At 50.9% G+C, this 14,374-nt stretch overlaps 1 protein-coding gene across 6 annotated transcripts in view; it reads right to left on the bottom strand.

Moving 5' to 3' along the window:
• RPTOR (regulatory associated protein of MTOR complex 1) overlaps nucleotides 1-14,374 on the bottom strand; it is a 451,485-nt gene that overhangs the window by 73,479 nt on the left and 363,632 nt on the right. For all 6 annotated transcript variants that reach the window (XM_082372791.1, XM_082372792.1, XM_082372793.1 and 3 more), the window contains 3 exons: nucleotides 8,565-8,666; nucleotides 1,684-1,767; nucleotides 150-260 (listed from right to left, as the gene is read on the bottom strand). In XM_082372791.1, coding sequence (XP_082228917.1) covers nucleotides 150-260; nucleotides 1,684-1,767; nucleotides 8,565-8,666 — 297 coding nt within the window. The remainder of the gene's footprint in view (nucleotides 1-149; nucleotides 261-1,683; nucleotides 1,768-8,564; nucleotides 8,667-14,374) is intronic.

The following is a 14,374-nucleotide window of genomic DNA, read 5'->3' as shown; positions in this document are numbered from 1 at the left end:
CTGGGCCCAGGAGAAGCACAGTCTTTCCTGGGAGGGAGGGAGGCCATGGAAGGCGTGAGGCCGGGAGGAGGAGAATGGACAGTGGGGCCGGGCCCCCCGCCCTACTCTCAGCAGTTCTCCTGTTGTGGGGGGGGGAAGACATTACTCACACTGTCCACGGCGAGGATCTTGGCCCAGATGAAGACAAGGAGAGGCCGCAGCTCCCTGGCTGAGCTCTGGAGCAGCTTCAGCACGTAGGGGAAAATACCCACAGACAAGGCCTGCGAGAGAGAGCACGTCAGCCCCGCGCCAGAGGGAGCAGAGCGCATAGTGTCCTCAGCACTAACGGAGCTGCACGGGGAAGGGTCGTGCCTCCCTCACCTCCAGTCCTTCTCCTAGAAGCGACCCAGGCCTGCCTGCTTGGGCTGCATGAGCTCACGCAGCTCACAAGGTAAGAGACATGCCAGGCCTCCACCTGAGTCTACCTTTGGTGAGCTACATACGGCCTCCCAGCTGGAACCTGGGAGTGTAAGAGGGCTAGCAAGGACTGCTCGTGCATTCTTCCTAATTTTTAGGTTTTCCCTCTTCTCCTTCATGTTGAACTATCAATTATCACTCTTGGTTGACAATATACAATGAAAAAACTTAAATATACATCAATGGAGATAAAATAATATGCTGAACTCCCATGTGCCCATCACTTGGCTTCAACGCCATCAACTGAAAGGGCACGGCGTCCTGGCTGGCCCTACCCACCGTCCTTTCCTGAATGTTCTGAAGCACGTCTTAGGTATCACATTGTGTCATTTGTAAACACTTAGTGTTTATCTCTAAAAAATAAGGTCTCTTTTATGAAAACATGACCACATACCATTACCACACCTAAAAAAATGAACAATTACAATTATTCTTTTTTTTTTTGGCTGCGCTGCACCGCATGTGGGATCTTAGTCCCCTGACCAGGGATCGAACCTGCGCCCCCTGCACTGGAAGCAAGGAGTCTTAACCACTCGACTGCCAGGGAAGTCTCAACAATTATTCTTTAATAACATAAAATATTCAGTTCATGTAAAATTTCTAATTGTTTCATGAATATTAATTTTTCAAATTTTAACTTTCAAACTTTCATTTGCAAATAGAGCCCTATAAGGTCCAGACCCTGCACCTGGTGGTGGGTCTCCTGAATCCCCTTTTATCTCTAGGTCCCTCTTGATCTCTTTCCCTGGTGACTTATGTGTTGAAAAAATGGATCACTTTTGACTCTGTTTTTGTCAGTGTTTTGAACGGCCGTTTCTACTCTCCTGTGAATAGAATGATAGAAAAGTGTTTCAGAGTTGTGCCTAAAACCACAGTGAAAGGACGGCGAGTGAGGCTTCGCCGGCTTCTCCCAGGAGAACACACGCCGCGTGTGGCCGGGGACTCAGCCCAGAGGCTGCCAGCTTCCTGGCCTGGCAGGGGTGAGCTCCTCCCTAGAGTGTCCCTAAAGGACACTTTCTGTTCTGCAAAGGTGAAGCCTAACAGCAGACGGGAAAGGGCCCCCCAACAATGTGACAATGAAGGTGCAAAGAGTGAGGTCCATGGGGGCCTTGCGGGCTTAACGGCCACCCCTACAGTCATCCTCGGCCGCATGGCCAAGGTCCCTTGATTCGTCAGACGGTGACGTGGAGTCTCGTGCCTCCCACTGCGGACACGGGAAGCACGCACCAGGCTCACCGCCCAGGGACCGAGGTCCAGAAATCTTCCCAGCAGGTCCAGGGCTCTCAGCCGGTGCACTTGGCTCAGCAGCACCTGGAAGGGAGAAGAGGCGGTGTCACCGCAACACCCCCTGCCCCGGAACACGGAGCCAGGATGAGCATCCCCGGGGGCTGTTCTCCCAGGTCAGCAGGTGCCCCTTTCTCTATGGCTCATGCTTTACACAGGCTGGGAATGCTCCATTTCTTCATGAACAGGTGAACTATGTGCACGCTGTAGGAACTACTAGAACAGACACTTTCTAACCGCATTTAAGAAAATATCCACTGATGACACTGGTCTATCCACTTCCAGACTGTTCTCTATGTACAACGTCCCGTTTGTTCTAAATTTGATAAGATACTATTGTGTTTCTCATGTCCTTTCTGACTAAATGATACCCCCTCACTCTCACTCCACATAGCTAGATACATCTGACCATTAACACTGCCAACAGCAGCACTGAACTTCTTTTCCGTAAATGTGCATAATTCATTTAAACAATCTCCGCATTGCTAGATACTTAAATTATTCTCAAATTTTTGCTATTGTAAACAATGCTGTGATAAAAATCCTACCAGGTAGATCTCTGCACATTTACGTTTTTTTCCCCTTCCCCTAGGATAAACTTGAGAAGTAAAATTACAGGGTCAGAGCATACACACTTATATCACCAGATTGCCCTCCAGCTGAACCAACTTGCCCACCAAGCCTTGGCTGATTACCGGGCACCAGGACATGTTTGCTCTGGTGCTCACGGGTTACTTGGCCTTGGGCAAATAACTTCTCTGAACCTTAATTTCCTAATTCATAACACAAGACCTACCCACAAGAGTTCTATTAAATATCAAATTAAAAGCTACCAGGAAAATATTAGCCCATGTTACACTATTATTTGCCAACATGATAGGTAATAATAAAATGCTCTTTTAATCTGAATTTCTTTGATTACAAGTGAGGTTGAATATTTTTTCATAGGTTAATAGGCTATTTCTCTAGTAAACTGCCCATGCATGTCCTTCTTTTCCTACTTAAATGTTTGGCTTTTTCTTTTTGATATGAAAGGATTCTTTGTAAATTAAAAACAGCAACCTCTGCCACGTATTTTTCTCTTTTTTCCTGCGTTATATCAAAGTTTTAAACTTTAATGAAGTCATTTATATTGACTTTTCCCTCACGGTGTTTACCCAGAGGTCACATGAACAGAGTCCTGTGATGCAGAGCCCTTCTGCCCACCCCTGTTCCCAGCCACCCAAAGCATGTACAGGGCGCTTACTGTGTGCGGGCGCGGTGCTGGGCGCAACTGGGAACAGCAGGGCCCCCTCCCATCACCACCTGGCCCAGACACAGACATTCTGCAGCCACACTGCAATAACCATCGAACAGACAACTGGGGGCCACTCCCTACGCTGGGGGTCTGAAAGCTCTCACTCCCAGTGGGTGACGTGTGGGGTTCCTAGGTTCCAGGCAGAGGGACTGGGAAAGTGTGGGCCTTCCCCAAGGAAGGGCAGGTGGCCAGTCTGATGGAGGAGGCTCCAGAACCAGCCGGACCTGCAGACCAAGCTAAGGGCTTCAGCTTTTCCTAAGAAGAGCAGCAGAGGGACCCGTCCAATGTGCTTGCTGCGGGCAATAGGCTGGCAGGAAGATGGATGGAGGGGTGGGATGGGTGGACTTGACCGTGGCCATGACCGATGGGGAGAAACAGACTCCAAGACAGCTGGCGGGCATGACCGACAAAGGCTGCTGGAGGAGGGGGAAGAGGGGTCAGGGAAAGGAGCCGCTGGAAGAGAAGATTTGGAATGAGGCAAGAGAAAAGAACACACGGACAGGCCAGCCAGCCCGGGGTGGTCTGCAAAGGGGAAGCTGGGTAGAGAGACCGGCGAGGGAGGTGGGAGAGAAGGCGGGGAGGTTTTAACTGTGCGCCTGCTCCCGGGAGGTGAGGATCAGTAGTGGGACGTGTGAAGAGGACCCTCTGGCTGCAGGGATGTGGACTGCGGTGTAGGAACTGAACGGGGGTGAGGAAATGGCGCAGCCAGAGCAGTGGTTCAAGGGGCTACCCTCTGAGGGGTGAATACGGGTTGGCGGGAGGAGGGTGGGGAGCAGGGTCACCAGGTGGGGGACAGAGGAGGTGGCAGGAGATGCTGAGGGAGGGGAAAGAGGGGAGGGGGTCCCGGCAGCACGAGGCTCCTGAGGAGGGGTTTCCGGGTGGAGGGGGGAGGCTGGGGAGCTTCCCCAGGTGGATGAGCAGCCCGTGGCCGCAGAGGAGGCGAGAGTAGGTGTTCCCAGCCCGCGGGCAGCCCAGGGGTCAGGGAAGCGGAGGTGGCTGGGTTCAGCTGCTGGAATGTCATTTCCCACTGGTTTGGAGTCTGTTTCCACATCGCTATTTCGAGACGGATGATCGAGTGGTTCATTTTATGTTTGGAGAAGTTGAGGTTCTCTAATCAAGAAGCTGGGAGAGGTTATGTGGGGCTGCTCACAGGGGCCTATCTGAACGGGGCCTGATCCCTTTCCCATGTTTCACTCATGGGTTATCACGTGCCACTGCAGTGGAAAGACAGATCTGGAGGGCAAGGTTAGACGGCTGAAAGGCATGGGCTTTGGAGTCAAGCTGACCTGACTATCTCACTTCCTCACAGTGTGGCTTAAATCACAACCTCTGGACACTTCAGTTTCCTCATCAAGAAGAGTAGAGATAACATGTGACTTGGGCTTATTTTCAGAATCAAATGAGATGCAGCCTGTCTGGTACAATGCGGTCTGGTATGAGGAGTGTGATGAATGTTAGTCTCGGTGTCAGCATCCAGCTACAGGATGTCTCCATCTCTCAGAAGCGATTTGATTGACTATTTATTTATTTATTGCCGTGCTGTGCGGCTTGTGAGATCTTAGTTCCACCACCAGGGGTTGAACCTGGGCCCTGGCAGTGAAAGCGCCGAGTCCTAAGCACTGGACCACCAAGGAATTCCCTATTTGTTTTTAAAGAAAACGGAACTGCCGGAGGTTCAAGTCTCTAGAGACCCAGGGCTAGCAGAACCTTCCATTTACTAGGTTTGTGAAAGCAGGTGTAATTCCTCAAAAATCAAAGACATCAAACACATCTAACACTTGTAAAGATTCTGTTTACTGATTCCCTTTGTTATTTAAAACACTGTCAACGTGAATAAAGCTCTGTGTTTTCAAGTAAATAGCAGAGCACTTTGCAGTGGAAGAAATGGCAACTTGGGCCAAGAAACCTAACCACGCGTAGTTCGCATTGCTTGTTTCTCATGTGCACTGACCAGCAGTAAGAGGTCTCCATTACAACGTCTTATTTACAGATGGCAAAAGTAAAAGGGAAACCATCACCATCACTACTGCAATGCGATCTTTCCTGACTCTGTTGTCCATGTTGACAAAACACACATTAAAGCATCAATACACAGCCCACTTGTCTCAGAGACTCAAGACCCTCAGCAATGCAGGGTTTTGTGCTGTGGGTATTGATGTTTCACTGGAAAATAAACAGCATCAATAACAAGTCCTAGGGAAAATGTCAAGTACTGGTTTTTCTAAACGTTACCGCTTCCTCTGATTCCTTCTGTTGATTTACATTTTTAAAAAATTGAGGCCCAACATAAATTAAAATTACTTTTTAAAAAAAGGACTGGCTTTTGTTTGTATTTGTACTTAAAAAAAAAAAAAAATTCCTGTTTCAGTGTGCCTCAGACCCCGGGGAAATTACAGAGATAAATGTTGGTAAACTAAATGAGTTAATGGGATTTCTTTCTGTCTGTGGCAACCCAAACTGAAGATTAATCATGGTGATACAAATACCCAAACTAAAACAGAGCTGCTAGGGCAACAACCTTTCATTTGCCTTGTGCACAAAAAATGCACTCAGGCTTCTGCGCTGAGACTGCTGGATAGACCTGCTTCTTAAAAACCAGATTCTCAAGCTCCAGTCCTGGCCTGGTGGACCCAGGAATCTGATGATCAGAGATTCTGGAGCCACTGATGAATATAATATGTGTAATAATAACATCCCAGTTATTATCCTGATGCCACCTAATAATAATCCTGTACTTTCAGACCAAAAATTCTATTTGTAAATAAAATGATGCCATGAAAGCAAACAGGGTTTCCTAATGAAATGCCCACACTGACTTGTAGTATCTGTGTAAAGGTACTAACACGGAATCCTGTAAAATTTCTCTCTTCCCTCTCTTCCACAACATTGATTCCTCCTTCTCTGCCTGGGGCTTCTTTGCACATGGGCCACTAAGGGAGTGCAGACAGTAATGCTGAGTCCAGGCAGGGCCACCAGACCAGGAGACCACGGGGCCAGGCCTTGCAGTGTGGCAGGGCTCAAGAATCTTCCTTCTCATCCTTTCTGTTGATTTGTATTTTTAAAAGGTGAAAAAGGACATCAGGACTGGGCAGGAAAAGCGTACGTTCATGCTTACATCTACATGAGAGGCTGCAAATCAGCCCAAGCAGACAGTTCATTTTACCCCGATGGTCCTCAGTTAATGCCTCTGAGTTTTCGGAGGGAGAAAACGCTCTCTGGCAGTGGAAAAAGTAGCAGGCAGTGGAAAAAGTAGCAGGGATTAGAAAAGCTGTGACGTCTCTGTATTAAAATTCTCTTTCCCTTCAGCAACACTTCCTGACTCGCCAAGGCACTGGGGATAATTTATGGATAATGGGGCCCAGGTTCTGGCAAAATAACTGAATTAATGAGAAAGAAGCCAACACCGCGGGCTACCCCAAATGAAGTAAGCTCTCCTTTGCATTGTGTTGGGTTTTCTTGTTAAGTGCAGGTTCCTGCACTGATCCAGGTGGGACACAGCCCAGACAGACCCCCCCATCAGAATGATGAGGAACCTATGGTTTACGTTCGTCTGAAAGATCGCACAGAAGATGCCCCTTTCTTTTCTTTCAGAGTCATTCCCTCATTTTGGCATCAGGAAGTTGGGTCTTCTCTTTCCCTGAGGGCGTGTGGGTTGTAAATGGGACATTAAAGAAAAAGTCAATAGGAGGCCATTTACAACAGGATTGTTTGCCAGGCAGGATTCAGTGCTGGGCATCTTGCCCCTGCTTGGAAAGGACCGGATTTTATCTATCACATTATTGAAATAATAGGAAGGTCAGTGGAGGCTGGCCACAGTCTCCTCTCATGAAAATTCGGATGACCCTGGGAGCTGGGGAGCACGGCAACCAACCGGCCACCGCTGTCCCACAGCCCTGCCTGTTAGCCTTCCACTCGCTGCCTGAGAACTCGTGGGCTCCTGCCAAATGGCGAGTTTTCTTTGTTGCGTTGTTATCGTTGCTTTTTGTTTTGTTTTGAAAATTTGTTTATTGCTCACCTTGCAAACTCAAGATAGTCAAACTAATCTAGAAACACACATGAGGAATACTAATAATTTCTGCATTCTTTTCACAATGTCAGAAAATAAGCAGTCATAAGACAGAAAAAGCACCAAAATATCTCCAGGGAAGGATCCTGGCCAACACCCTGTGTCCACGTAATTATCAAGCCATGAGGACAAGGCTGTGTGGTGGCATTTCCGCAACCGCACACACCTCTCTCACTGCTCTGCTGCCTGGGTCCCGGCACACAGTCCTGAGCCAGATGAGACCTCAGATCTGTCCCAGGCACCTTCCCAGCCCACCATGCGGTCAGCACAGAGCAGGAGAGCAGACCATGCAGGGAGGGGGCCCGCCACGCTCCAGGTGGGACAGGGATTAGCCGTTCACCTATTTTTCAAACTGTCCTCGGCGGCGGGAGACGCTCAGAGAGCGCGTCTGGCCCAGTGAAGATGAATGGTACTTCTGCGAGACGTGGTCAGCAGCCTGGTGAGAAAGTGGGGCCCTCCTGGGGGGAGGCAAGGCCTCGTCCTCGGGCAGGTGAGGCAAAGCAACCTAATCAGCTTTCTGGGGGGAAGGTGATGGTTTTCCCAGCCAGCTCTCAGAATTTAAGACCCTACTTCCTAACTGGACACGGATGTAAATGCCCACCCCCTCCTGCTGCAGGCACGGCCCCTCCCACAACCGTCCACAGTTCTCATCCAAGTTCAACTGCCCCGTCCCCACTGCACACAATCTCTTCCAGGGCCTAAAGTGAATTATTAGGCCTTGGTGTCTACACTGACAGTGGTTTTAAATCTCATTTGACATTGTCTCAGAGCAAAACAGCTTTGCTTATGTCATGACCTGGTCCCTACACCTGCCCCATAAATATACATTAACTGAAACAAAAGTTCTGTGAAAACTTCCTAAACTTCCTGCCTGTGACGAATTTTGGTATTTTGCCATCTCATTACCCAAAACTTAGCTGGGTGAGACCCACAGAACTGATCTCCCAAACCACTCGTGGGGCACCAGGTGCCGCGTGAACACTGACACAGGCCACACGGGTGACTGTGCTTGACGGCACAGCCAGAGAGTGCAACAGCCCACAGCTACCGCGGGGCACAGCCCCCTGGAAGTGAGCAACCCACAGGTGCCGGGAGCGGTGCCCATGACCTGCGTGTGTAATTTGCTCAGGCTCTCCCATTTTCTCCGCAGTTGATTTGCATCTCATGTCCTTCCAAAGAGAAGGGGCACTGATGCCAGAGCCGTGCTGGAACGGAGCTCGCTGGCAGCAGCACTGGGGGTAGAGGGGAGGGCAGCTGACAACAGCCCAGATCAGTGTTTAACTGCGGGGGAGAGGCTTCAGTGACTTCGCCAGGCGAGCCCGGGAGACAAGGAGGCATTAGCTCCAAAGCAGGAGGGCTGTCACACACCAGCACACTCAGCCCCAATAAACTAGTCCCATTCCGGGCGGCTGCAGGGTTTTCTAGCTCCCTCATCAATCTGGCCCACCTGGAGACACTCACCTGTAAGACAATGGGAAGCTGCTCAGGTGGGTTCCTGTTCTCCACGCCCATCGTGAGCCACACCTGGAAGGCGGTCAGCTGCTCAGCAAAGAAGGGGCTGTGCTGTGGGATGAGCAGAGGATTAGTCAGGGGCCCTCCTTCTTCACCTGGCTCTGCCTTTACACACCGCCCCCACCATCGATTCAGCCGTGTGTCTTTGTGAGGCCCCGACTCCACTCGGCCACCACCATCCAGGTGAGGGGACACAGGGCCGGGCCATAGCAGAGGAGGTGGTGAGACATGGTCAGACCAGGACGTTTTACACGGCAGAGCCAGAGGCTGCATGGACAGACTGGGTGTGGGTAAGAGAGGGTTGCAGTAAGGTTAATGCCGGGCCTTGGGCCTAAACACCCGGAAGCGGGGTCCCAAGACCTGAGGCGGGAAGACTGAAAGAAGAGCACGTTTGGGAGGAGCACGTGGGGAACTCAGCCTGGACACGCTGAGTTTAAGGTGCCTACTGGACACCCGACCGAGACATCAGGGGGACGATGGCCTACATGAGCCCGCAGTCCAGGAGATGGGTCTGGGCTGGAGAGACAGATCTAGTTAAAAGTTAAGTGAGAAACAGAGGGGATCCCGGGCTGAGCCCTGGAGCCCCGCAAGAGTGAGAGGCCAAGGAGATGGAGACACAAGGGCAAGGCCAGCAGAGGGGGATCAGGAGTGGGTGGTGGCCAGGATGCCAGGGAGGAGTGTTTTAGGGAGAGGACATGGTCGGCACCTTCCATGACTGTAGAGGGTCAGGCAGGACCAAGGTCCAGAGCTGCCGGTGACAAGGAGGGCCCTGGAGACCATTAAGGATGTAACAGGAGGGCCCTGGTAGTGGGCAGAAGCACAACCAGACTGGGTTCAAACAGAAGAAAAGATGATTCAGAGACTCAAGAATAGACAGTTCTTTGCAGGAATCTGGCTGCAAAGGGGAAGGAGAGACATGGGGGGGCGGGGGCAGGAAATCAGATGGGATCACGTGACTAGGAATTTCTTTTTAAAGATGGGAGAATAAGGGCGTACTTGTAAGAGGGGGAAACTGCTGATGAAGGAGGTAGGTGCTAGGCGAGGGCCTTGGCGAGTGGACGCCTGGCGCACAGGTTGCGGGCAGCACTGCTGGGAGCGGGAGATACAACACAGACGGGCCGGGATGTAGGACAAGGGCCAACGTGGCGGGACTTACGGAGGATCCCTCTATCGCTCCTGTCTCTCAGCGAGGTGGGAAAAGGAGGTGCTGTGGATGGAGGGGAGAGCGAGCGGAGAGGGGACGGGAAGGAATGAAGGAGATGTGTCCGGGCAGCCCGCCGGGCAGCGTTTAAGGCCCCTGGAGGGTAGTGACCGCAGCAGGTCACAGCGGGCTTCCCCAGCCTGGCAGTGGGGGTGCGGAGGGTGGCTTGTCCTCGCGCAGGCACTGCGGAGGGGATGCCTTTCGTGGAGATGACGAGGACGAGGGAAACTGCAGAAGTAGCGGCTCAGGTAGGAGGGGGCCCAGGCTGTCAGAAGGAGGTCCGGGAACTGAGAGACCAAGCAGTAGGACTGCTGGGTTTTCTGTCTTACATAGGCATTTCCACTTAATATGCAGCTCTGCTGTCCCTGAGCTCCAAACAGAAAGAATTCCAAATCTCTGCCTCTGGCCCACTCCTCTCTGTCCCACTCTGTCTCCCCAGGGGGAAAGCAGGTATCTGTGTAAGGAAGGGTGGGTGGGAAGGCAGGGATGCGGGCTGTGACCCCAGGTTCCTGCACATGTGGAAGTGTGCGCATAGAGCCCTCCAAGCCATGGGCAGGGCTCCGGCACAGCTGCGAGCCAGACCAGGCGTGTTCCCGCCACACCTTCCACAGAGGGGCCTGGTGGTCAGAGTCATGGTGCCCCTTGTAAAGAAGTCAGTGTTGCGTGAGAATTCGGCCGAGGACTTTCACACTTAGGAATTCATGTTCTTGCAAAGTCAGTGTACGTGAAGTTAATCAAATTTGGAAGGCAACTTGGGGATTGGGATGGAGCCCCCAAAGTGATTTTCCTGTTTTTAAGTGTGAGTTATTCACAAATTGGTTTAAAAACAATAATCTTGTTAAATGCTCCCTCCCCAGCTGTACTGAGTGAGGGGGACCTTCAGTCTGGGAGGGGAAGTCGGGAAACTCAGATAATTCCACCTCCCCCCATTTCCTTCACTTAGTTTTGCCTTATGGATGCAAACACGCTGCTCATTGCTGAAGAAGCCGCTCTGTCCCGAATGACAAACATTCCTGATCTTTTCACCTAAAGCTGACAAAGAGGGAAAAGCCTTTGCCATCGAAGTATGCTGTGAGGTTTGTCATGCTTCTTAAAGCCACGGGGAAGATGACAAATCAGATCAGCCCCCCACCATAAGCGTGGTTCAGCATTTTAAGCAACACTTCACAGAACAGCTCAAGAGTTGCCCCGTGAGCGCCTGAGATTATTCACAGAGTTGATGTTTTGGGCCAAATCTTCATGATTACCTCCCGGAAATACTGTGTAGATTCTTGGGGGGGAAGAAGCAGAACCCAGGATGAGTGTTCTGGAGGAGAGCTCACAGGCCGTGGGCAGAGGCTCTGAGTCATGTGGCCATGTGGCCTGGGCCTCCTGGGACGATTCTGATGCCAGGCGGTCGACCCTGTGGTCAGCCCACATGTCAGACGGGCTGGGGGGTCTGAAAACAGGCGCCAAGCGCGAAGGACTAAGAGCAGAAAGGCCAGCTCTGGGCACAAAGAGCCACGCCTGACCCTGGGGGCCAATCCACCGCGACTTGGAGGTCACTGTGGGGAGGAGGAGAGCCAGTTCATCTCAACACAGTCCTGCTCTTCTCACCTGCCATCCCCAGTCCAAACACACTTATGTCGGCTGTTTCACAGTAAGTAAAGATTTCTTAAAGGGATACCAAAAGCCCTAACCATAAAAGAAAAAACATTGGTAAACTGGATATGGTAAAACAAGAAACTTTTGTTCATCAAGTAAAAACATTAAAAAAGTGAAAATGAAGTCTGCAGAATGAAGAAAGATATTCACAATGTGTGACAAAGGATTTGTATTCAGAATATAAACAGAACCACTACAAATCGATAAGAAACAGATAACGCAAAAGAAAAATGATCAAATGACTCTAACAGGCAATTTATAAAAGAGGATATTCAAAAAGCCAATAAAAACACGAAACAGGGCTCAACTCTATTAACCATCAGGGAAATACAAGATAAAATCTCAATGAAATACCTTTACATGATGAACCAGAATAGCCAAAAGGAAAAAAAAAAAAGGTGGAAAACATCAAGTATTGATGAGGACATGGAACAACTAAAACTCTCATACATCGTAGGAAGGACTGAAAATTGACTCACAGCCACTTTGGAAAACTGTCCGGCAGTTTGTACTGAAACTGAAAATATGCACACCTGGCGACCAGAAATCCTACTCCTCGTGTGCACACCTAACACTAACGCACCAGAGCACGAGGAATTAGCAGTACCTGGCCACACCCACCCACTCGCCTCAAGCACAAAATTTAGGGGGGCACCAAAAAACACAGTAATTGAGATAAAAAAACACCTTAACGCAATATTTAAGAAAATAAAAATTAATGTAAAAATCTATAATGAACAAAATATCAAAATTTCATAGAAAGACAGGCCCAGCATGACTGATTTCTCCTTCTGTCTCAGGCTCCAGCGTCTCGGCTGGGCAGTGGCCAGCACAGTTCGTGAGGTGCATGGGATGGACCATGACCTTTGGGGTTTCCGCACTGTGATAGGAGTGAGCTGCAACTGAATGGAGCAAACTTGGCATTGAGTGGAGGCAGCCAGACACAAGGATTCTATTTACCCAAGTACAAACCCCTCAGGGCAGCACATACTCTGGCGGAGGTGGTGGCCAGAGCGGGAGGGGCCTCGGGGGACCGCTGATGGTCTGAGTGGGTGCTGGTTACGCGAGTGCGCTCAACTTGTAAATTCACCAAGCTGCACGTTATGATGCCTGCAATCTTCTATGTGTATGTTATGCTTCCAAAAGAATGAAAACTAAATAAAACAGCTAGTGTGTGGCCTCCATCAAGTACCCCTCCCAGTGACAATTTGGTGAGATTATTCCCAGAGGCAGAATCCTGAATCTAGTAGATGAGAAACGAAGCTGAAGACGCTTGAAAGGAGGCCTGGCACTGGAGGGAGGGGTGAGGACACAGAACCGTGGGATTTTATCTGAGAGGTGTGCAGCTCTGACCCCTTGACGGTACAAAGGAACACCAGGCACAGAGCACAAAAAAGCCTGAGTTGTACGAGGTCCCCGAACACGTTTGTGGCGACAGGCCCTGTCCCTGTGGAGGTGGAGCGTGTAAGGAGCAGGAGGCCAGGACTGTTCCCCACGGAGACTTGTCCCTGTCTCAGGGTTTAGGGTCTCCTAAGCAATGCCAAACACATAGGCGAGAGCCAAGTGAAGGCCCTGCCGGCGCCCACTTCAGGGTTCAAGATGCAAGGCCGGCTTCGACTCCCTTGTAAGTACGTTAAAGGAAAGGTGGGTGGAGAGCGGCGAGCTGCTGGAGCAGGCACCGCAAGTGCTGGAGGAGAACCCAGCAGTGGGCACACGGGTGCTCGATGCAGAATTCTTCCAACTTTGCTGTAGGTTTGAAAATGTTCATAATAAAATGGGAAAAAAATTCAAGCAATGAAGGAGGAAAGATAAGATAAAATAGAGAGGGAGGGCCTCATAGCCCAGTTACCCCAGTCTCGGGGGGCATCGAAATCACCTGAGCTAACACACATGCATACAACCCTCCCCCCCGCCACAGACATGCACACACGTACACACATGTACATGGACACACAACCCACAGAGAACACACACACTCATACCCCATAGATATACGCAGGCACACAAATATACATGCACGTACACCCCCCACAGAAATACATATGTACACACACACACACACACACACACACACACACGCGCGCGCGCGCGCGCGCGCACCCAGGCCCCTGACTCAGTAAGGTTGAAAGCTTCCCTGATGGTCGTGATGTGCACTGAAAGTTAAAAACCTCTGCAGTGAGACGTGGGTGCCTCTGGCCGCAGTCAGGGCTTTGTGAATACACCAAGGGTCAAGAACCCTTGCGTCCAGCATGTACCACGTGCCAGGCTCCGTCCTCCAGTCCGCATGTGCTCCTTGAATTGAATACAACTATAGTTCCCGTTTTAAAACAAGGAAACTGAAGCACCGGGGGGCTAAGCTGCCCACTGTGGTCTCTCCAATGGGGCCCGGAGACAACGGTGTGGAGAGAAAAGGCCAGTGACTCCGATCTCCAAGCCCCACCCTCCAACCCGTCCCCTCAGTGGACAGCTTGGAGCCACCTGCTTCCTCCCGGCTCCCCCCACCACTCCCCCCAGTCCCGAACACCTGCCCGGTCCCTTGGAGGGTCAGATGGGGGATCTAATTGTGCTCTAACTTGATGGGTGGCTTTTCTCTTTTCTCAAGGGTTACTTGAGGGAAGGGACCGGGTCTCACCCACATGCACCCAGATGTGGTGCCTGATGCACAGCAAACGCTCATCAAATGAACAAATCTTGAATGAAAACAGGAGGGGCTGTATGTGCAGGGGACGCAACAGGGGGTTCTTGGTGAGCTGCTGTAACGACCCCCAGGGGGGTGGTGGGAGAGTCGATTTGCCTGCCTCAGGAGCCACAAGTGAAACAACATTAACTCAAGGATGACCAGACCACCACCTAGGAAAGTACATGGGGACCAGACATCCCCTCGGGGCCAAGCCTCAGCCTTAGAGGCTTTACC

This window comes from Balaenoptera borealis (assembly GCF_965194805.1).
Source record: "Balaenoptera borealis genome assembly, chromosome: 20".
Classification (NCBI taxonomy): Eukaryota; Metazoa; Chordata; class Mammalia; order Artiodactyla; family Balaenopteridae; genus Balaenoptera; species Balaenoptera borealis.
The sequence above is the reverse complement of the archived record's forward strand: the minus strand, read 5'-3'. Positions and strand labels throughout refer to the sequence as shown.